The sequence below is a fragment of the Glycine max genome, chromosome 14 (assembly GCF_000004515.6).
Source record: "Glycine max cultivar Williams 82 chromosome 14, Glycine_max_v4.0, whole genome shotgun sequence".
NCBI lineage: Eukaryota > Viridiplantae > Streptophyta > Magnoliopsida > Fabales > Fabaceae > Glycine > Glycine max.
Window position 1 is genome coordinate 7,202,010 of NC_038250.2, and position 22,926 is coordinate 7,224,935.

General features: G+C 31.6%; 1 protein-coding gene and 1 long non-coding RNA gene across 2 annotated transcripts; both read right to left on the reverse strand.

The window, feature by feature from the left end:
* Positions 1 to 1,634: 1,634 nt before the first annotated feature.
* LOC100782841 (heat stress transcription factor B-4-like) lies at positions 1,635 to 3,412 on the reverse strand. The gene is given in 2 exon segments (NM_001254675.2): positions 1,635 to 2,624; positions 3,072 to 3,412. Coding segments are annotated over 2 exon segments (1,113 nt in total). The 5' UTR covers positions 3,321 to 3,412; the 3' UTR covers positions 1,635 to 1,760.
* A 7,022-nt stretch (positions 3,413 to 10,434) lies between these two features.
* Positions 10,435 to 14,474, reverse strand: LOC112999385 (uncharacterized). Its single transcript, XR_003264566.2, has 3 exons — positions 13,455 to 14,474; positions 13,132 to 13,324; positions 10,435 to 12,259 (listed from the first exon to the last, which is right to left on the reverse strand). It is a non-coding gene; the product is annotated as an uncharacterized lncRNA (long non-coding RNA).
* Positions 14,475 to 22,926: the final 8,452 nt, after the last annotated feature.

Genomic DNA, 22,926 nt, shown 5'->3' on the forward strand with positions numbered 1-22,926 from the left:
AATATTGTATTTATAATCGTAAAGGAAAATTATAATTCAATAAACATAAAAAAAAACCCCAATTTAATCTCTAAGGATCCTTATACATGTTCATTCTAACCCCAATTGTGATAAACTCATCTCTTACCTCTAAGCGGGCTCACATGTGTATTCCAGCCGCGATAGCGGCATCTCTAGAGGTTTCCTGATATTTATCAAGTTTTTCCTCTTATTGCTCTATTAGGGTTTCCAAACATTAGAGAGAAGGAAAAGAGATTGAAAGTCTTCATTCTACTGTATGCATGAGATGAGTATTTATCCTTCCACATACATTAATTCAAAAATCCCAACGGTGAAGATGTGTGTAAAGGAATTCCAAACCTTGTGTCCCAGTTTCACGATGATTCAACGGTTGATGAGTCCAGGATTATAGCTTTATTGAGATAGGATTTTGGTGTATGTAGGAAAAGAGGAAGCTAGGCGCGAGGGACACTTCTTCCACCACAGATATTCTCTCAAAAATCCCAATGGTAGATGTATGACAATATAATTTTTGTACCAGACACAAAAATTTCACGATGATCCAACGGTTTACGAGTCTGGGATCGTCGTTTTACAGAGATAGGTTTGAGTGTATGCAAGAAAAGAGAGGGTTTTAGGAAAGGAAGAAGGGAAAACGAATTTGAGAGGAAGAGAGAGCACATAGACGTGTCATAAATGTAAAAATTAACATATTACATCTCTATTTATAGGTAGGATACTCTTGACCTTTTATTTACTCATATTTTCATTTATTTATTTATTTTATAAAAGGGAACTCTATTTTATTTCTTATCAAACCATTATTTTAATTAATAAATTTATTTCTCCTTATTTATTTAATTATAAAAATCTCATCATTTTTCTAAAACTTTATTTATTTTTAAATAAAAAATATTTTTTAATTTATTTACGAAAAAGGGGTGCTCACCTCCCCCACTAAAATTTAATTGGATTGGGCTTCTACCAATTCAATTAAATTTATTTCCAACCACACATATCAAATATCCACTTAGTGTATGTGAAATTACAAAACTACCCCTAATACAAAAACTAGTCTAGGTGCCCTAAAATACAAGGGCTGAAAATTCTTATATTTATAGGATACCCTACCTACAATATGGAACGCTAAATACAAGGACCAAATATAATGACATCCTAATCTAATATGTACAAAGATAATTGGACCCAACCTTGGCCCATGGACTCAGAAATTTATCCTAAGGCTCATGAGAACCCTAGGACCTTCTCTTGCATCTTTGACCCAATCTAATTGAAGTCTTCTATCCAATATCCTTGGGGGGTAGGATTGCATCATAAGTACAAATAAAGTTTATGTAGATTCAACACTCAATTTCGATTTTAACTTTACTATTTAGGACAAATTAATACACTTATCAATTTATCGACAATAGAGACATAGTATTCACAATTATACAATAATTTCCCGGATATTTTCTTTGAATTATTTGTTCATTTTTATTATCTATAATTAATAGATTTATAGATAGCGGACATATGGATAGGAAAAACGAAGGATATAACCTCGGCACCAAGTTAAATGTACACAGGATCACGCACGAACACAAGCTTCCATCAACAGCATTTGCCTTCTTCAAAACTCAAATTAAGGGATTAAAGAAGAAAAATATATATATTTATACATATATGAAGCAATTAAAATTAGAAAATAGCAAGGTTCTAAGGTTATGAATTTTGGGAGGACTAACTTAACTAACTAATTAACAAGTTGAAGGGGGCATAAGATTCAAGCCTAATAGTTCATCATTTTCCAAAGCCAAACGCGCCTTATTCGTTTCGGAGCTTTGAAGAACATTGTTAGACCCGTACTCAGGGTGCACCCTTTTCTTGGATTGAAGAGACACCCCAAAAAGCTTGGTCTTGCAACTGTTACTGCTAGCCTCTTCCTCAACAATGGTTATGGAACTGTTAGTGGGAGAGTTCACAGCACGCGCTTGCTTTGTGTTGTTGGAATAGCACCCTACAAACTGCTTCAGTTGCCTTTGCACCGTTGAAACGTTACTCATAGGAGAGGCTTGTGCTTGTGTTTGTGTTTGTGGTGATGTGTTGTTGTTGATATTACTATTATCACTGCAGAGTAGAAAAGAAGGGAAATTGTTGTTGTTGCTAGGAGCCACGGGCTTGACATGGTTCTGAACGAAGTAGATGATGTCGTTGTAAAGCTTCTTCATGTGTGCGAGCTCCGACATGAGCATGTTGTTGCTTCTCCTAAGTCTTTCGTTGTCCTCAGAAAGTGCAGTGACAGTGTTGTAGTTGTTGCTGCTGCTGTTGTTGTTGTTTACACCGGCAACTCCTCTTGGGGGCGAGTCACACCAATTGGGTATTATTACCTCGTCCGAATCATGAGAAGGGGAAACACTGAGTCTGTTATTGTGGAAGGGAAAGATAGAGGAAACGTTGAGTCCAAACTTATGATGGTGGTGATGGTTGTTCATGGCTTGTACTTGTTGATGATGCTGGTGATGGGTTTTTCTTCTGTGAATCTCGCACAACAAGTTCTTCTCTCCTTTCTTGAAGAACTCATTCGCGAACTCCCATCTATCAGGCACAATCTTTCTAAAACCCTATTCAAACAAAATTCAAAGCCAAGTTAGTTAATTGGGAGCATGCAAAAAATGTAACATCTTGAAGGACTAATTACCACAACATGGTAAATCACAATTTGGAGCATGCAAAAATGTAACATCTTGAAAGTGAGATTAAAATGGGAATTAGGTCTAGCATAAGGACTAGTTTGAATTCTTACTAGGAGTTGGAGATGCGCTACCAATACTTGGATAAAAAAAAAAAACTAAAGATATTAATTCCTTAAATGCTTTCTGTTTCGTTTTTTAAAATCGGAATTAAAGTTTCTAAGTTTTGTCTCTCATATATATTGTTTGATAATGTTTCAAAGTTTGTCTCTCATATATATTGATTGATAATGTTTCAAACATGATTGCCTTCGATAAAAGAACTTAAAAAAAAAAAAGAAAAAAAGAAGAGAGATATGATGGGTGTGTGATACATACATAGGTGTTGAGTTGGCGAACGAAGCTGGAGAAGTTGTTGTGTTTGAAATAGTTGGGGAGAAGGTCCCTAGCGAACTCGGGGGGTCTCCAAACGACGAAGGTGGTGTCGTCTTCGCCCCAAGAGACTATGTGGTCGGTGGAAGGGTCGTCTACAAGTTGGTATGTTTTGGTAAGGAAAGGTGCAGGAACTGATTTGTGTGTGTCCAAAGACAGCAAAATGCTTTCACAGTTGTCTAGTAGAAGAGCCATAGCTTTTGCTATTGAGGGAAGTAAAGAGAGAAGAGAGGAAAAGAAAAGAGAAGAGACAGAATGAAAAGATCAGAGAGAAAGAGACGGTGTGAGTGAAAGCATGGGAATGGTGCAAGCTAGATAAAGGAGGCGAGAGAGAAATTAATGCGGGTACAATCTAATGTGGTTTGGCTCTGTCTTTTTCTTATTTTAAATAAATTGTGGATGTTGTTTCTGGAGAGGGGAAGGAAATTGTTTTCCTTTGTTGATGTTATATAAAAATAAAATTTTGTTAATGGTCTTCTTAAGATATTTTAAAAAAAATATTTATCGTAAAAAAATAGAAAAATAAAAAAAAATTATAAATAATATAATTTTTCATATTTCAATAAAATATTTGAAGTTTTATAAAGAGGGTCCTTAGTGTTTGGCTACAAATAAATGTGTTTGTTGAATTGTTTAGGGTGCTTGGTTATGCGGTGAGAGAGAATAAGTGTCTGTCTGTCTGTGTGTCTAGGACTGAAATAAGGGGCTTTTCAAGACAAACCCGTGACTCTCTTTCTACGTGTGTGTTTGTATTGTGCGTGTATGCAGAGGAAGGGTTCTGATCTCTGACAATCATCCCGGGCACACCCAATTAAAATCGAGCACAAGAGGAAGAAGGTGCAGTGCAGAGCAAAGCCATGTTGCCATATTTTGCAAATTGACATTTGGACCCTCCCCCCTCCCAACCCCTTTATACTTGTTTTTTTCTGACTAGTGTTTCTTTACCATCTCCATGGCATATTGTGAATTTGGTGCAAGGGAGGGAGATGGATAAAAACTAAAATGACAAGATATAATAAATACTAATATGATGAAAAGGAAGAAAGGTGATAGTCATAGAAATGATAAACAAAAAAAAAAGACAGAAGAAAAAGATATTACAAGTATACAGCCAAAGAATTCTTACATATAAGATTGACATTCGATTGAACCAACTTCAACATAAATAAATCCATGAATAATTCTTAAGCGTTGAAATATATACATCCAACATTCAAAAGTAAAATAAAAACAAAAAATAAGAATTTCGATCCTTTAGCAAAATCATGTACTTCTATTTCAAAAGTAATTTTTTAACTGATTTTTTAATGTTTTTAAAAATTAAAGTCCTAACTTAAAAGATAATGTTATCTATTATCATATGTGTTTGGAAGCTTATAAAGAAAAACATAATCTTTTAATTTAGATTATAAATATTTTTCATTAGAGACTAATTCATACCAATTGATCTTTTAATGACGGTGAAACATACTTTTAAAATACTACTCCAAAGCAAATTAAGGACTATATCCCTCGGTAATATTAGATAATATTTTCCTTATAATTTCGGTAAAATAAATATAATTACCTTTAGATGATAAGGTGGGTGGGTATTCAATAATTCAATAATTATGCAATCAAGAAAGATCTCTCCCATTCCAAAGCAAAGGACTATATCCCTCGGTAACGGGTAATTCGGTGAAAGAGTTGGGTTTATTGTGTGCATATATTAGTAGTACAGTACATTTTTTGTTCTCGTAATAAAATGAATTTAAATTAACGGAATCTTATGAAAGAACACAAGTCATAGTGAAAAGAGAAAGGTAGGTTTCACTTCACACATTAAACGAGCTGAGTGCTCTTTCCGTTTTGTAGCTTTCCTTTTGTTGTTAAATGTCACCCACCGATCAGTCTCTCTAATTTCGAATCCCTATCATTTTTCAATTGCACACATAGTACTAATAAACAAAACATCGAACTACGAGATGACTAAAAACTGTTTTGGTTGGGTCACAACATCTCTATCCTTCAGTTCTTCCATAGCTTCTCTTCTAGTTGTTATATCTCTCTTTTTCTCAATCAATATAGTTTGGCTGATAATATATGTTGAATTTATGAGAGAAAAATAGATTTTTTTAATATATTTTTATTATTAGTTAAATTTTTTTTATATAAGTATTACTTTTTATCTAATTATATTCTTTTTTAATTTTATAATTTTTAATATAGTTTTTAAATAATAAGAGAATGCATGTTAAAAGAATGGGTTGTTGGCAAATTTCTTCCTTCGAAATAAATTTTTGAAAAGATTTAGAAAGTTTCACGCAGGACAAAATTCTAGATTAAACATGGGTCTCATCATCAATCTAAAATAATGAAATTTGTGAAGCTACTTAGTGTGTGTTAGGTTAAATTTTTGAATTGTGCATGTGGCTAAGTTTAAGCCACGTTAAAGACAAAATTACTCTTTGTAATTTCCAAAAGATCAAAACAAGGCAAATGAGTATTTAGATGTCTGAACGTGTATATAGTAATAATTTAGTCTTTAAAATAAATAAAAGAAATCTGATTTAGTCATTAAATATGTAGCAAATATAATAATTACTTTTTTCATATAACTTAATAATAAATTAATCTCTTAATTTTATATAACCAAATGTTAAATTAGTTATAAAAATATAATTTAATGTAAAATCCATTTTTAAATAATATAATTTAATAATAATATGATCTTACAAATTTAATAATATAATAAAATGGTCACATTTTATGTATATTCATGGATTAAAATAAAAAATTTGTTTTTTTATGAACTAAATTATCACTTATTTATGATTTATACGTCTAAAGATGAAAACCATAGTTTACCTAAAATATAGGAGCATGAGAGGAAAGATTTGGAATCTAACAAGGTCTTCCAAATTCTAGCAGAGCCAAAAGTTCTATTTTTATAGTTAAAGTGATTAAAAAAACATTCTCTTTCTCTCCCCATTGTTGCCCTTTTCTTGATAAACTCATAAACACACTATTCAAATTTCAACATCATGTGACAGTGTGATAAGAATGGTAGTATTGTATATGCTATATGTGCCTAGTGCCTTTTACCCGTAAGCATGAGCTTAGCTCTATAGCTGCTCCTGTTTTGCTTTCCCTTACTTTTACGTTGAGATTCCAGCTTTTGGCTTTGGCTCTTCCACAATTAGGCCTCATTCTGCTGACGTGTCCAGGTGATTGAATTATTGACCCCCAAAAGTTCGCAGTAATTTTTTTACAGCTTTTCCACCTCCCTTTGTGTTCCCCGGGAAAGCAATAATATTCTCTTTACTTATTTCCCCCCCCCCCCCCCCCCCCCCCCCCCCTTTCCCGGCCTCAAGCATGCATGAGCTACTTGTGTATTAAACTTTGTAGGTAAATGCAATTCTACGCAAAACATAGTTACATATACTTAAATGGTACTCAGTATAACTCAAAAAATGATTGACATTGTTAAGATTTCACTTCATTAGTACGCCAGAGAATGATTTATTTAATATAATAATTTGTGTTTAATTTTTTATATGCAAAATTTCTCTTGATTATTGACGCATGTATTGTGAGCAAAAATATAATCACTAAGCCAGTAAATTTGAAAATCAAGACACCCGTAGTTGCGGACTCAAGATAAAAAAAATGATACACAATAATGTTCTATAACATGAATATTTGTCCAATATACGATATAAAGTTACTACCTATTAAATAATAATTAATGGCATGTGTAAGGATTTCCTAGAAAATTTAGAAACATTCTAGTTGTACTTTATTTTGTACAATATTTTATATGAAAAGGAACAAACATAAAAAAATCAGAGAGAAAAATGTGATAAGAATAATGTAGTAAAAAATTATTATAAAAAATATACGATTAATTTCAATTAAAATATAAGATACCTTGCCCCATTATTTTAAATTTTGAGCAATATTGTAACACTTCCAAATTCATACACGGTTAGAGGAAGGAAAATAACAGGCTATTAGTAATTGATGAGAAATACTAACAATATACTAGCTCTCTTTTTTTAATCAATATACTAGCTCTATAATACACTATTTTCTATAATATACTATTTGATTTGAGTCTCTATTATTAACTATAATTTATTGCAAATTGTAAAACTATTGAAGTTTCGCTCCTTATATATTGAACCTCAGCTCATGCATGTGCATGCTTTAAAAGTTTGTAATAAATTTTAATCAATAAAAAATATGTTAAAGAGTATTTTGAGCACTTTACATTATTCAATATGTTATTTGAGTAATATTGTTTTACTTAAAATTTAAAGGTAAAGCATATTGGTTTTTCTTGTCTAATTTAATCTAATGTACTTTTTTCTTTCGTAAATCTGTGAGGTTTTTGGCTGTTGACGTTTAAGAATATTTAATTTGATCTTGATCCTTCGTCAGTTAATTACTATACTTGGAGTACACCTTGTATTAAGATATTAATTTTTTTGTTTATCGGAAAATATTTTTTTCAACTATGTGTTAATCCATTATTATTATTTTTTAAAACGTTCAAATTTTAATGTTTCTACTTTTTTTAATCACAGTTTCCTTATTTCTAATCTGTAAAGCCTAACTTTTAGAGGAGTAAATTGACCAAGGCCGCTTCAATTTTTTCTTTAATGATACGTACGTACTCTTGATGTTTTTCATGACGAACTGCGAAGAATTAATACAGAAAGCTTTGCATTTCAGAATGCACGAACTAGTTCACAAGGGAAGAGACTAAATTTGGTAACAATGAACATTGTCCACGGAAAAAAAAAACAATAACAAGGCAAAGGTAGTTAATGTTCATGAAATACATTTATTCCACAAATTAAATAATTGTTTTTCACCAATAGCCAATAATACTAGGAAACTTAAAACAACTTATAAGAGCGGCAATTTTTATTCCAGAAATGTTAAATAGTAGAAACAAAATAAGTATATGAAATTTTGTACGAAACATTAACACTGTTCATTTGAGTTTAATTACATTTTCAGAGATAACAATAATGTCACCATTCACACTAATATAAATAAAACTTTAGTATCTACATAATGTTTTTATAATATTATTTTTAGGTTTGATTGTTCTCTATCATATTACTGATTTTGCCTCACATGTCTCTATTTTGTTATCAACAATCTTTCTTTTGTTGTATAAAAAAGGTTTTTCAAATACTATTTTCCATACAAATATATGTCCTCTTTTTTACTTTTATTTTCCTAAATAATTGAATTGTCATTTTTTATGGATTTGAATATTTCCATTGACTACAGTTGTATTATTTCTTTTGATAATTGGGTGGGTACAGATATCATAATTTGAAAGAAAAAACTAAAGTTAAGAAGAAGAAAAAATGAAAAGTTGCTTGAAAATCATAGTGGGCAATAAGTGGTCAGTGAAGATCTAAATCTAAATAATAATTAAAAAAAATGCTATGGATTTATATTGGTGAAAGTGAAAGAGTAGGGACGCAAAAGGAGGTAGAGGGCCAATCCAAAACAATAGGAAAATGATGAGTAATTATTTCAGATTGATACCACAGCTGATTATTTTGTTAATGTCTATGATTCTTTATCGGGAAAAAACATAGTTTTCTTTATTTTTGAAGATTGAAAAACAAAGTTAAACTGTCAGAGTTTTCCCACCCTTATAATTAGTTCGCTTTCCTCATATTCGACATGAATATAATTAACTATTATAAAGAGCTAAGCATAATCTAAAAGCTATCTCAATCTCCAAGAATTCAACTGATAAAAATCCAAGAAATTCATAGAATCTATGGAGTGAGAGCTATACTTTATATATATATATATATATATATATATATATATATATATATATATATATATATATATATGACTCACAATAGTTATTCAACTGATTTTCTCTCCATCCATCATTATATAAGAAATTTTATACCTACAAGTAATATAAGTTAATATTATTACTTTCTTCTTATATTCTTTGACTTTGACATAGAGTTTTCTGTAAGTGTATACAAATCTTGTTGCTAACCGGAAATCACCATGAGCTTTTGCTGGTCGGAGCCACCTAAATCGTTCGCCATGTTCGGATCTTTCCTAACTTATGTTATTTTTCCCATATTATTAATCAATAGAAATTTTTAAACATATTAAATTTTAGGTCTAACAATAAAAAAAAATTATTTATTTTTATAAAACAAAAAATGTTACATATATTAACAAAAACATCACACATTTTGATAAAAAGACCTAATATATAACTCTTATTTTTTAAAACTTATTTTAGATCTCATTGTTGGACCACTCATGAGGATATTACATTTTAAGTGGTTTAATATCAATTTAATATTTTTAAGTGGTTCAATAACAATCCAATAATAATTAACTTAGTAGGCCTAATAAAAATTACTATGATATTCTGATACTATTTGTTTTTACAGTATTTTGATACTATTTTAAAATTAAAGTTTTGGGCTTAACACAACTAATTAAAAAAACTAACTCATAGTAAGAGAATTACCCTCATTTACAGTTATATATAGTACTATTTGATCACATATTCTTTCATAAAAAATATATTCAATATGAGATCTCTAATAAAAGCCATATTTTTTTCTTTTCTCATTATTTTTGTTTTTTTATCTATATATTTACCAAGTAAAAGGGAAATGGAAACAAATTACGGAAACGGATTTACGATTGAAGAACATCATAAAGAGAGAGTTGAAAGGAATTCATATGTTAAGACATGAGAGGAAGGTGGTGTATATCAATAGTCACTCATGCCTAGTTATAATACAAATTAAACCAGCATAGTGTAGCACTGTACTACAGGGTTATTTAATTTGTATCCCATCGATTGTTGGGGTTTTCTTAAGTTTGATTTTTCTATCCTAATGTAGCAAGTGCATATGTACGTTAAGGAGTCATAAAAACCTAATTTTAATTTTTTTTGAAGGAATCCTAATTTAATTTCTATACCATGCATTTTGTAAAAAAAATTAAAAAAAAATCTATACCATGCATCGGCAGGTTTATATTATTCACCAACAACACATAAGGATACTATTATACGATAATAAAAAATAAAGAATTCAAAACATTACTAGTAGAAAAAAAAATTATAAGCAAAATATATTACACTATAAAAAAAAATGACATATACCTACGGACAAAAACTGTTACTATAAATAAAAATAAATATTTGTCTTAAGGACGTTTCTTTCGTCAACCTTGAAGGAATATTTAATAACGGTTAATTATCTATCACTATAAGTTTTACTTACTATATATAGTGTGTAGGTAAAAGTCATTAACTTTACTTACATCTCCTAACTGTAAGTAAAAATCGTATAATAATAATAATAAATCTTCTAGTTATGTTCACTGCTACTTACCTGTTCATATGTTTTTCTTAATTATCACGTGGAAAATGACAATTAAATTGGAAGAATATATAAGTTATAAAAATAAAAATAAAACAAGGAAAAAGAAAAAACAATAGTATCAAGATAAAAAAAATGACAAATAAAAAATAGTGGTTTTAATTATCTCAATAATAATCACATTATAAAAATAAAAAATTTGAAATTCTTGCAATTACCCCTACCAAGTATTTGTACAGGCCTATAGCCATAAATTGCACCATATAACATTACTATGATTTTTAACAAGAAAAAAAAAATAATAGGCTAAAAGAAAACAAAAAACTTGCTAATTAAACTACAATGAGATTAAAAAATTGAGATTATGAATTATTATAAATTGAGATTAAAAAATAAAAGCAATATATGGTTGATATAAGACTTACGTACAACATTACTTTTGACAAAGCTTCTAGAATGGCTCATTTGTTGGACTCTAGCCTGTGTATTCTATTTCCTTCTTGTCAAGGTCACTTCATAGATAAACCTTTCCTATAATGATTTTTGTTTCTCTGTGAACTTTCTCTTTCTACTATTTTCTCTTATTTCCATGCCTAAATTAATTTCTATTATTTTCTTTCTCCTAACTTTCTATACAACTAAAAGAGGTACCATTGTACAAACATTTTACACATAAAATTACAACCATGGCAATCTTAACCTATTCATAAGACTTCAAACATAAAGCTAATTCAAACATAAAATTACCTCCAAAATGATTTAATTGCATAAACATGCCATTTAACTGGGATCAATCAAAAACTTATGTAAAATTCAAAAAGGAAAATAAACAGTTATAAACAACGTAACAAAAAAGAAATAAAAATAAAACAGAGGTGAAATAGCAAGTTAGAAGGGTGCATATACTAACACTTATATGTTATAGCCCCATATAACACCTAATAAGTGAGTTGGAAAATTCCATAAAAAAAAATATTAAATTTTATTAAAAAATGAGAGAGTAATCCAAATATCATACAACAAATATGTTTAACATGAATACCTCTAATAAAAAGACAATTCTAGAGTGACTATGACCTGTTTGGTAACTAGGGATGCACCTTGGCATTGCAATCTGCCCTCCTCAACCTTGCCTTGCTATAACTTGGCTGAACTATAAACAATGTAACAAAAAGAAATAAAAATAAAACAGAGGTGAAATAACAAGTTAGAAGGGTGCGTATACTAACACTTATATGCTATAGCCCCATATAGCACCTAATAAGTGAGTTGGAAAACTCCATAAAAAAAATATTAAATTTTATTAAAAAATGAGAGAGTAATCCAAATATCATACAACAAATATGTTTAACATGAACACCTCTAATAAGAAGACAATTCTAGAAAGGCTATGACCTGTTTGGTAACTAGGGATGCACCTTGGCATTGCAATCTGCCCTCCTCAACCTTGCCTTGCTATAACTTGGCTGAACTATAAATGCCACATTACAATCTTCAATTGCTTTCTTGAATTGACCTAGCTTAGAACAACATGTTGCTCTATTGCATAGCAGAATTGAGTTGTATGGATCATGCTATAGTCCTTCATTGTATACAACATATGCTTCTGTGAATTTTGATGCCTTGAAGAGTAAGTTACCACTCATTTTGGCTGATGCCACTGCTCTGGCCCTCCTTACCACTGCATTCACCTCAGAGCTACTTGGATCTAACTTAGATGCTTGCTGAGATGTTGTCACTGCATCCTCAAACCTGTCAGCACACAAAAAAGCAGAGCAAACTTAGGCTCATTCATTTATTACTAATTAGACTCAGGTAATATATCACCTACCATCATTGAATATAAACCAACAATAGCAGGGGAAGATATAATTTACTTTACTTGTTTGGTGAACAATATATAAAATTTGGTCAAGTGAGACAACAATATAAATACAAAGTACCAACTAATACAATATCTATGCCTCATCGTTATCACCCTTAAGTTTATAAAATGAATTATAAAGTGGGAAACCCAATTCTTGGCACTTCTCATTATTTAGACTGCTTTAAACCCGAAGCAAAAAAATAAAAGAAATAAATAGACTGCTTTAAACATATCTATAGGTCCTTTTTTAACTAAATTGGTGGTCTTCGTTTGCAAATCATGCAAAATAGAGAAACCATGTTTGAATAATTTGTTAAACATCATAAAAAAAAGCATTTTCACCAACATGTCGGCTGCCAAGTAAATGTGTGTGCCTATCATCAATAGGTAAGCACTACGAACCGGGCCAAATAATTTGTTAGAATAATCAAGGTCAAATTTTGGCATTTTCTCGTAGGTAGCATGTGTCTCTTGATGTCTTAAGAGCTTTAGCAAGGCTTCAGTATGTAAACAATAGACCTAGTATATACATAGTCTTTTTTTAATCAGGGAAAGGCATACCATAGTCGCTTATTCATCAATCAATCACTATGGCACTTATATTATATAAAAACAAAGTGGAATAATAGGATTCCCATTTGGGAGTGTTATTTATTATGGAACATTAGGTGAAATTCAATCCAAAAATGATAAAAAAAATGTTGGAGTACAAAAAGTTTAGGCATAGGAAAGAAACTGTTAAACCAAGGAAACTAACCAGTGGAGCTGAATCAACACCCAAGGATATTGTAGCCTGTGATTCCTTTAATATAACTTTCCAATCTTTGACTTTTCGAGCTTTAGTGCATCTGCTAAGGTGATTTTGAAGAGCCTGAGCTTGGAAAGCAAGTATGGAATCAACACATGGGCTTGTTTCATTGCAATTCAGTGCCTTTTCAGCCTTTCCCAATCTACAATAAAAAATTATCAATTTTGTAATAAATAACAAAACAAACATCACAACATATAATCCCTTTTATTTATACTAGTCCATAGCAAATTGAATGAAGCATACACATGATAATTATTATTTTTGAGTACCTGAAATAAATTGTTGCTAAACGGTTGTGGGGTCTGCCACACGAAGGCTCCAACCTGATAGCTTCCTCACACTCAACAATTGCCTGCAGAAACCTTCCCAAGCTTATCAAAGTCGCATTCTTGTTGCAATGATATGTTGCTTTCTTGGAGTTAACAACAATGGCACGGTCATACAAAGCCAAAGCCTCTTCAAATCTTTCCTACTTGTACGCTTCATTCCCCATGGACTTCAACACCTCAGGGTCCACTCTGTTGTTCCTCTGACTCCAAAATTGCACAAGCTCATCACTGTTCTTCCTCATGATGTTTCATTTCTTTTCGTGTGCACCAATTTTAGCGTGCAGTAGAAAATTGGATTTGATCCTACTTGATCTAATAAAATGTTTGGTGCATTCACTGGATAGTTATGAAACAATGAACTCATACAAATACAAAGTTCAAAGCATTGTAGATTGCAAACTTTCAAGGGAAGAAATTTCAACATGAAGGGATGTTGTCAATGACGCCTGAAAAAGAAGAGATTAAGATGCCAAAAAAAATGACAAACCTCAACTGAGCAGCTGTTAGAGAAAGCATGGCGGAGTGTGAAAACTGTATCGAAGCTATATGTATGTTTTGCAATCTCAGAAAACTTCTTCCCAAACCTTCAATCATAGTTTTGATATCCATATTATCATTTAAATACCTACAACTTAATGCATCTGTTAGCAACTAGAGTTCACACAAAATGAAAGCTCGACAGAATATCAATTTAGAACCTAAAATTTATTCCGAAGAAAAAATTCATCCATAGAAATAGAAGTAAGAAACAAATGAAATGACCTAAAAATCAAAATCAAATTTGTAGAAGATAGGAATGAGAAAACCCTAAGGTAGAGAAAGAAAGAGATGTGAATTGAGAGAGGAGAAGAATAAGTATTTTGGACAACCACTGAATCTGAGTCGAGGAAGATGTCGCCACCACCTTCCATTTCCATAACTCTCTCGGTTCCTTTCTCTCTCCCTCTTTTTGAGAGACTTGTTCCTCTCTGTGTTCCATTCTAAATTATAGAATCAAGATGATACAATAGAATTAGAATGGATAGACTAACTCTATTATTTATTAAATTATAGTTTGAATTAGAATGAGATGAACTAAGTCTATTATTTATTAAATTATAGTTAGAATTAGAACAACCCTGATTTGTGAAAAATTAAAATAAGAGTAAACACCTAATTCAAATTAATTTATTTCATTAATTTATGTACACTATCCATCCATTTGTATGTAAAAATCTTTTTTATTTTACCTACAATTTGGTTGTAGGTATAAGTTTTTATAAGGTTTTACCTACACTACATAGTTGTAGGTAAAAAATCTTTTATATTTTACCAAAATTTACCTATACTAAAAACTGTAAGTACAAGTCTTTGAATTTAACATACACTAAACAATGGTAGGTAATAAAGTATTTTTAAATTTTACTTACACTAATTCATGTATGTAGGTAAAGGTGTTTGTAGGTATAAAACAATTTTCTTGTAGTGTTATATAAAATGTGAAGAGGGTTCTAAACCATATATATAGAAATGGAAACAAAATGGCAAGTGCAACAATGGTCCTATGATGTATATGGGTAGGGGTACCCCTTGTACCCAAATATTATTTTATTTTATTATTGCTGATAAAAAAAAGATATAAATACTGCAACATTTACAACTACAAGTTGGTTCTGTTTCTTATCAATGTTGGAGCAATAAAATTCTCACATACATTCACACTATGCACTCACTCACTTTATGTTAAAGAATAAGAGAAGATGATGAAGGAATTAATTAAGAGAAAATAGAGGGAACTTAGAATTCTGAGTTAAACTTCTGCATTCTCCTTCTCATTCATGATCATTATTATTTTTATACATATTGCATATGTAGCTATAACAACCTTCATAGCTGTCAAACTAACTTCAAAATGAATCACTAACTAACTCCTAACTAACTAACTGAATTACAACATACATCAACATCCCTCCTTAATTTAGATTTGTCAAGGATGTCACTCCTAACTTGTCTCTCAATTCCTTGAACTTGATAGACTTCAATGGCTTAGTTAGTATGTCTGCAACTTGATCTTCAGACCTACAAAACTCCAATTCAAGCTTCTCCTTATTCACTTGATCATGTAGGAAATGAAACTTGGTTTCAATATGTTTACTCCTGTCATGTGCCACAGGATGCTTAGCTAAATCAATTGCTGATTTGTTTATCAATCAACAACCTCATAGGACTGTAATCCCTCAAGTTCAATTCTTCCATTAAAGCTTACATCCATAGAGCTTGACAAGCTGTCATAGCAGCAACAATATATTCTTCTCCACATGTTGACAAAGCAACTACACTCTGCTTCTTTATGCACCAAGAGATTGGTGTTGTTCCAAATTTGAAAACATACCCCACAATGTTTTTCCTATCATCCTTATCACCACGCCAATCTGAATCACTATAATCAAACACTTCTCCTTCTATATTTTTCTGACTGTCAGGATATAAAATGCCAAGATCCAATGTTCCTTTCACATAACACAATAGACAATGTCAGGTCTGGTGTTACATAGGTATCTCAATGAGCCTACAATTTACTTGTACAAGGTAGGATCAACTTCTTTCTCATCCCCATCTATTTGCAGCTTAATTCTAGTTTCAATTAGTGTGATAACAGAATTGCACTTTATCATATTGAACCTCTTCAGAATGTCTTCTGCATACTTCTTTTGATGCATGAAAATCCCTTTATTGGTAGAAACAAATTCAATACCCAAGAAGTATGATAGTTCACCAAGACCAGACATCTCAAATTCTTCCATTATTCTTCCTTTGAACACTCTCATATCTTCTTCACTACTGCTAGTCACTAGCAAATCATCTACATAAAGACATATTATAAAAAACTCACTAGAATTTGTGTTTCTGATATAAACTCCATGCTCACTAGTGCACTTGATGAAATTCTGCTGAACTAGGAAGCTATCAATTTTCATATTCCAAGCTCTAGGAGCTTGCTTGAGGCCATATATTGCCTTATTCAACTTGTAGACTTTATCCTCTTGTCCTGCCACTACATAACCAGGTGGTTGAGTTATGTAAACTTCTTCTTCAAGTGGCCCATTCAAAAATGCTGACTTCACATCAAGTTGATATAGAGACCAGTTTCTGTTGCTAGCAACTGCCATAATGAGCCTAACAGTTTCAAGTCTTGCAATTGGAGCGAAAACCTCCTTGTAATCCAAGCCATGTTTTTGTAGAAATCCCCTTGCTACTAATCTTGCCTTATACTTGGATACATCTCCATTAGGCTTTACTTTAGTCTTATAGACCCACTTCACATCAATTGGTCTTTTTCCTTGAGGTAAGTGGACTAACTCCCAAGTCTAGTTCTTCTCAATTGATCTCAATTCTTCTTCCATAGCTGCTCTGCAATGTGAACTTTGTGAAGCTTCATCATAAGTCATTGGTTCTGATTCAACAAGTAGAGAAAAGTGCACAAAATCCCCTTCTGCATTGATTACTGTATCAGGATATAATTCATACTCTCTGAGTGTTTGTGGTACTTGTCTCTCTCTTTGTGACCTTTTGAGTTGCTCTCCACATGATGGTACATCATCTTCACTTTGTTTGTCTTCAAGGTTCACAATCACCTTTCTTTCACCACTGTCAGCAACATTTATTTCCCAATTCTAACCCTTTGTTTCATCTATCAAGACATCTTTGCTAATCATAACCTTCCTCATTCTAGGATCATACAACTTTTAGGTACCAGTTGGATGATATCCAATGAGTATCATTGGTTCAGCCTTGTCATCAAGTTTCTTTCTGATCTGCTCAGGCACATGCTTAAAACATAGTGAACCAAATATTCTGAAATGACTCACACTAGGCTTCTTTTCTGACCATGCTGCTTCAGGTGTGTATCCCTGCAATCTCTTAGTGGGACATCTATTCAGAATATACACAGTAGTAGAAGTTGTCTCTCCCCATAAGTAATGAGGCATTCCCTTCCCTTTCATCATGCTCTTGGCCATGTTCAGAATGGTTCTGTTTCTTCTCTCAGCAACACCATTATGTTGAGGTTTATAGGGAGATGTCACTTTATGAATTATTCCCTCTTCATCACAAAATACTTGAAATTCATGTGAGTCATACTCACCACCTCCATATGTTCTAAGCACTTTGATTACCTTATCACTCTATTTTTCACTCAATAGCTTAAACTTCTTAAAGATGTTAAACACTTCACCTTTCTGTTTAATGAGATAGATCCACATTTTTCTAGTAAATTCATCAATGAATGACACAAAGTAATTGTTACCTCCTAGGGATTTCACTTCAAAAGGACCACACACATCAGAATAGATCACTTCAAGTTTTCTTTTGAATCTGATTGGAATTTCTGACTTGAAAGAAATTCCTTGGTTGCTTTGACACACAACACTCAACACACAACTGTTTTGGTATCTCAATTTGGGGGATACCATGAACCATTTTCTTACTTTTCAATTCACTTAAACTCTTGAAATTTAGATGACCAAACCTGTGATGCCATATCCAACTTTCATCACTTATAGAAGCAGCCAAGCATTGAAATTCTGCAATCTGAATTCCAATCTTGAATGTTCTGTTTCTTGACAAAAGGGCCTTTAGAATCAACCTCCTATTGTTATCAAACACCTTCAATTGATTGTCCTCCATCTGCATTGAGTAGCCCTTTTCTAGCAACTGTCCCAAACTCAACAAATTATTCTTCATATTGGGAACATATAGCACATCATTGATAAATGAGTGATGTCCATCCTTCCTTTGAATCATCACCTTTCCAATGCCTTCTGCAGTTACAGAGCTGTTATCTGCAAACTTGATCTTGCTCTTCACCTTATCATCAATGTTTACAAACCATTCTCTATGTCTAGTTATGTGATTGGAACAGCCTGTGTCAAGATACCACAAATTAACATTGTCTTCTTCTGAGTTTGTTATTGCCATTAGTAACACTTTATCAGAGTCGGAATCCTCATCTTGTGACAATTGAGCCTCATCTGCATTTCTTGGAACCCTTTTATTTTTGCATTCATCTGCAAAATGTCCCCATTTCTGACAGTTATAACACTGAATCCTTTTCTTGTTGAATTTCTTCTTGCCCACTTTGTGATTCCCTCCATTTTTCTTGTCAGTTTCTTCATTCTGGTTATGATTTCCAGAACTGATGGAGCCATCACCTGACCCCTTCCACTTATTGTTCTTCCACTTTCCGTTTCCCTTCTTATTCTTGCTATCATCATAGTTGTTCCCTTTGGTTGTTTGGGCTTGCATAGCTTGCTCAGTTGATCTTTGTGAATTTCTTTTATTGAGCATCATCTCTTGAGCTTCAAGTATTACTTGAAGTTCTTCAATCTTCATTTCTTCAAGATTCTGGCCTTGCTCAATTGCCACCACTATATGATCGAATCTTGGTGTCAAGGTTCTTAATACCTTGTCAATGATCCCCAAGTTTGATTACTTGTCACCATAAGCATTCATTTGATTTGTAATTGCCAAGATTCGAGAAAAGAACTCACCAATGCTTTTTTGATCACTCATTTGTAGAAGTTCATACTGCCTTCTCAAGGTCTGCAACTTCACCTTCTTGAGTTTGCTATCCCCTGCATAGGATTTCTCTAGAATATCCCATACCTTCTTTGCAATATCAACAGATCTAATTTTTTGGAAATTATCAGCATCTACACACTGATGAATAATGAACAATGTCTTTGCATCTTTTTTCATCAAATCATGGTGAGCCACCTTCTGTGCATCAGTTGGGTTCTTTTCAGGTTCTTGAACCCCTTCTTGCACCACTTCTGTCACATCTTGAAATCGAAATATTACCTTCATCTGAGCACACCAATCATCATAGTTCTTGCCTATGAGAATAGACATAGATGTTGGAAAATTTCCATTTGAGGAAGTCATCTCAATTTCGATATCCAAGGATATTGAACCTCAACTCTGAATACCAGTTTGTTGGAGCAATAAAATTCTCACACACACTCACACTATGCACTCACTCACTCTATGTTAAAGTATAAGAGAAGATGATGAAAGAATTAATTGAGAGAAAATAGAGGAAACTTAGAATTCTAAGTTAAACTTCTGCATTCTCCTTCTCATTCATGATCACTATTATTTTTATGCACACTGCACATGTAGCTGTAACAACCTTTATAACTGTCAACCTAATCTCAAAATTAATCACTAACTAATTCCTAACTAACTAACTGAATTACAACATACATCAACGATCATGAGTTGTGGAAAAAATTAAACTTTGATAGAGATAATTGGAACAGCAACTACCCATGACAGCTGGTTTGGTTTCTTATCATCATGCGTCCCTTTTTTATCAAATTTCATTTCATAGCCTTATTTACAAGTTCCTCGCCAACAATTGAGAGATTTTGAGATAGCAAAGACAAATAAAGTAAATCATTGATAAGTTTTGGAGTTCCTCTCTTGATTTGGACATTAATTACTCCTTTAATTTGCCTTCTATGTTAACAAAATTACCATCTCCAAATTTCACTTTAACCTTAAAAGTGAAATTTGAAGATAGTAACTTTGTATCATTGGATAATTTATAGTTCCTCAAGCACAAGCATGATAGACATAAAAGTTATAAATTGATTGCAGAGTCCACAAACTGCGCTGTATCGATCGTAAAGTATTTTAATATAATATCCATGTTCGTAGGATCGTATCATATCTCTTAATGTGGTTTGAGTAAAAGTAGTATAAAAGCTTTCGCTCAAACTTTAGTTGATGCTTTCTAAAATACAAACAAACTTATTGATACAGTCATACAGGTAAAACAAAATGCAAAATAAATAAATAAATAAATATATATATATATATATATATATATATATATATATATATATATTAGTTTTGGCCACTTCTTGTGACAATTCAATCTCTTAATCTATAATATTTGTTTTGCTGTGAAAAAAAATAATACAAATAGAAGTATATAGTTTACATTATTATGCTTCAGCATACACGTTGCACCGGTCGTATTCCATTTCTTTTTTAAAAAATTATACATGAACATCCAATATGCGAATAGATATCTAATATGCGAATAGATATCTAATAACAAAAAAATGTCCAAACATAAATTATATTATAGAAAACTCCTAGTTTTTTTTTTTTTATCAAACTTGAATTTATAACATACTTTTGATTCAAACCCATATCTGTAAACTTTAATCCAATTAAGTACCCTACAAGTAATCTGTTTGAAGATGCTCTTATACAAGTGCATGAAAACAAAAGTTGAAAAATGTGGCAGCTGCAATTGGCAGTAACGACGCCAGTAGTTTCAAGTCCCTAGTTATAAATCTAGCTATAGTAGTAGTGTAGGACATGAAGAAGAAGAGGAATTATTAAGAAGGAAGCAAAGAGATAATAAGTAGTATGTGATTGTAGTATGTTCTAAACAATCATGGCAATGCCAAAACCCTTGTTTTCGCAGCTTCTTGTGCGGCCATATGCTTCCCAGTTCACACACACTTCACAGCCCTGACTCTTTTGCTGTATGTATATATATATGTACTGCCTCGTTTCAGCGCCTGACATGGGCACAGTAGTCCTTTCTATTTCGATGGGTCTGAGTATTGCCACTCTCGTGATTCTTGTACTGTTTTGTTTTTTCCCTCACAACATTTACTTCTACATGTTCATCTTAAGTACATGTTTCGGTGAATTGCCCTCATTTTCAAAATTTTACTAATATGGCATGTTTGTTTCTGAGTTGATGATCAACGTTTTGTAACAAATCCACTTTCAAATTTGAAAAATAATGCAAAAGCTAATGTTTGTTGCTTCAGAGTTGACGCACGTCAAGTGGACTGAACATTCAACCAAACACCCATTAGGAATCTATTTCTTTCTAAGTTGAATAAAATTGATTGTGATCCATGAAAAATAATCCGTGATAATATTGGTATCATAGTGAAGATGGAAGAAAGGGAAGAGAGAAATGAGGTGGTATGTTCAAATATATTACTAAGAAAAGCTAATATGTAATATTTGTTAATGAAAAAAATAAAAAATAATTGCAATATACTACTAGGCAACACCAATTATAAAATTATTTTAACTTAATTAGTAGTTATAAGTTTTATTTTAAAGTATGTTATAACATTAAATATTTTTTATGAATTAGATGATAATATATTTGTGATTATTTTGTGCAAAAGTAATTGTGATACAAGTTAGAAACTTATTATTGTTTATGATTAGATGATAATGTTTTTTATGATGTTAATATATGTATTATTTATTGAATTAATTCTTTACAGAAATGCAAATAATAATAAAATAATAAAAAGCGTCAGTTGAATCTGAATGTTTGGAATGGATCTGTGTTGTCCCTTCTTATGCTATCTCTTTAAAATTATACATTTTTAATAATTTTTAAAATTAAATATTAATATGATTGTTATGCAGCATTATTTTTATGGGACATGAGAGGAACAATAAAGAAAGTTTGTTACTGTGTTGTTTTCAAGGTCAATAATATGTCTATCCACATTCCAACTTTTTCACAATTATGCCCGGTTGATTGACTTTACCAGACTAGAATTAGACCTAATTATGTTACTATGAATGGATGATATAAACCTAAGATTAGGTGGGATAATCTATAACTATAACGCGTGGAGGGGGACCCACAGTTGTTTTTTCTAAAGAGTAATTTAAAAGAGAACGTTTTGGCTTTTGACGAGAAAGTAGGTTGGTGAAATTTTAGCCTTGGTCTCGTTCTTATGCAGTAAAGAATTATTACATGATCAACAGGATTGTAAATGTTATAGCTTATACAATGATATTGAATTTACAATTAAGATATGCAACTGCATAAATCCTTAGATAGAATTTTATTCTTCATAATAGTCTTATTAATTTAGAATAAATTTTTTTATATAAATAAAAAAACTCTCATCTATAAAAAAGAAGAAAAGGAATAATGGTTAAAAAATTAAGATTGGATGAAACGAAAGTCAAATAAAATGCATGTTAACCGGATTGTAAACACCATTTTAAATATACCTAGTACTTACACTCTCCCAGTCCTAATATCAATTTCTATATGAGTTTTTTATATTTTAAATTGAGATGAAAATTTTAAATTAAAATAAAATGAGATTCACCTATTTTACTGTTTATTTAATTTTTTTTATTTTCTGTCTGCAAAAAGAACGCACCTTGTAATGAATAAAATAAATAAATTTATCTTATAGATGTTTGTTTGGAAAAAGAAATAAAGAACCGACCCCACAGATAATGAAAATCTAAATCTAGAAAACAAAGGCTGATTTCCCTCACAAGTTGTCAGATACAACCGAACCCAGCAAAATACATGTCAGTACTCACTACCAAAATTTACCCATCAAACAAAACACAC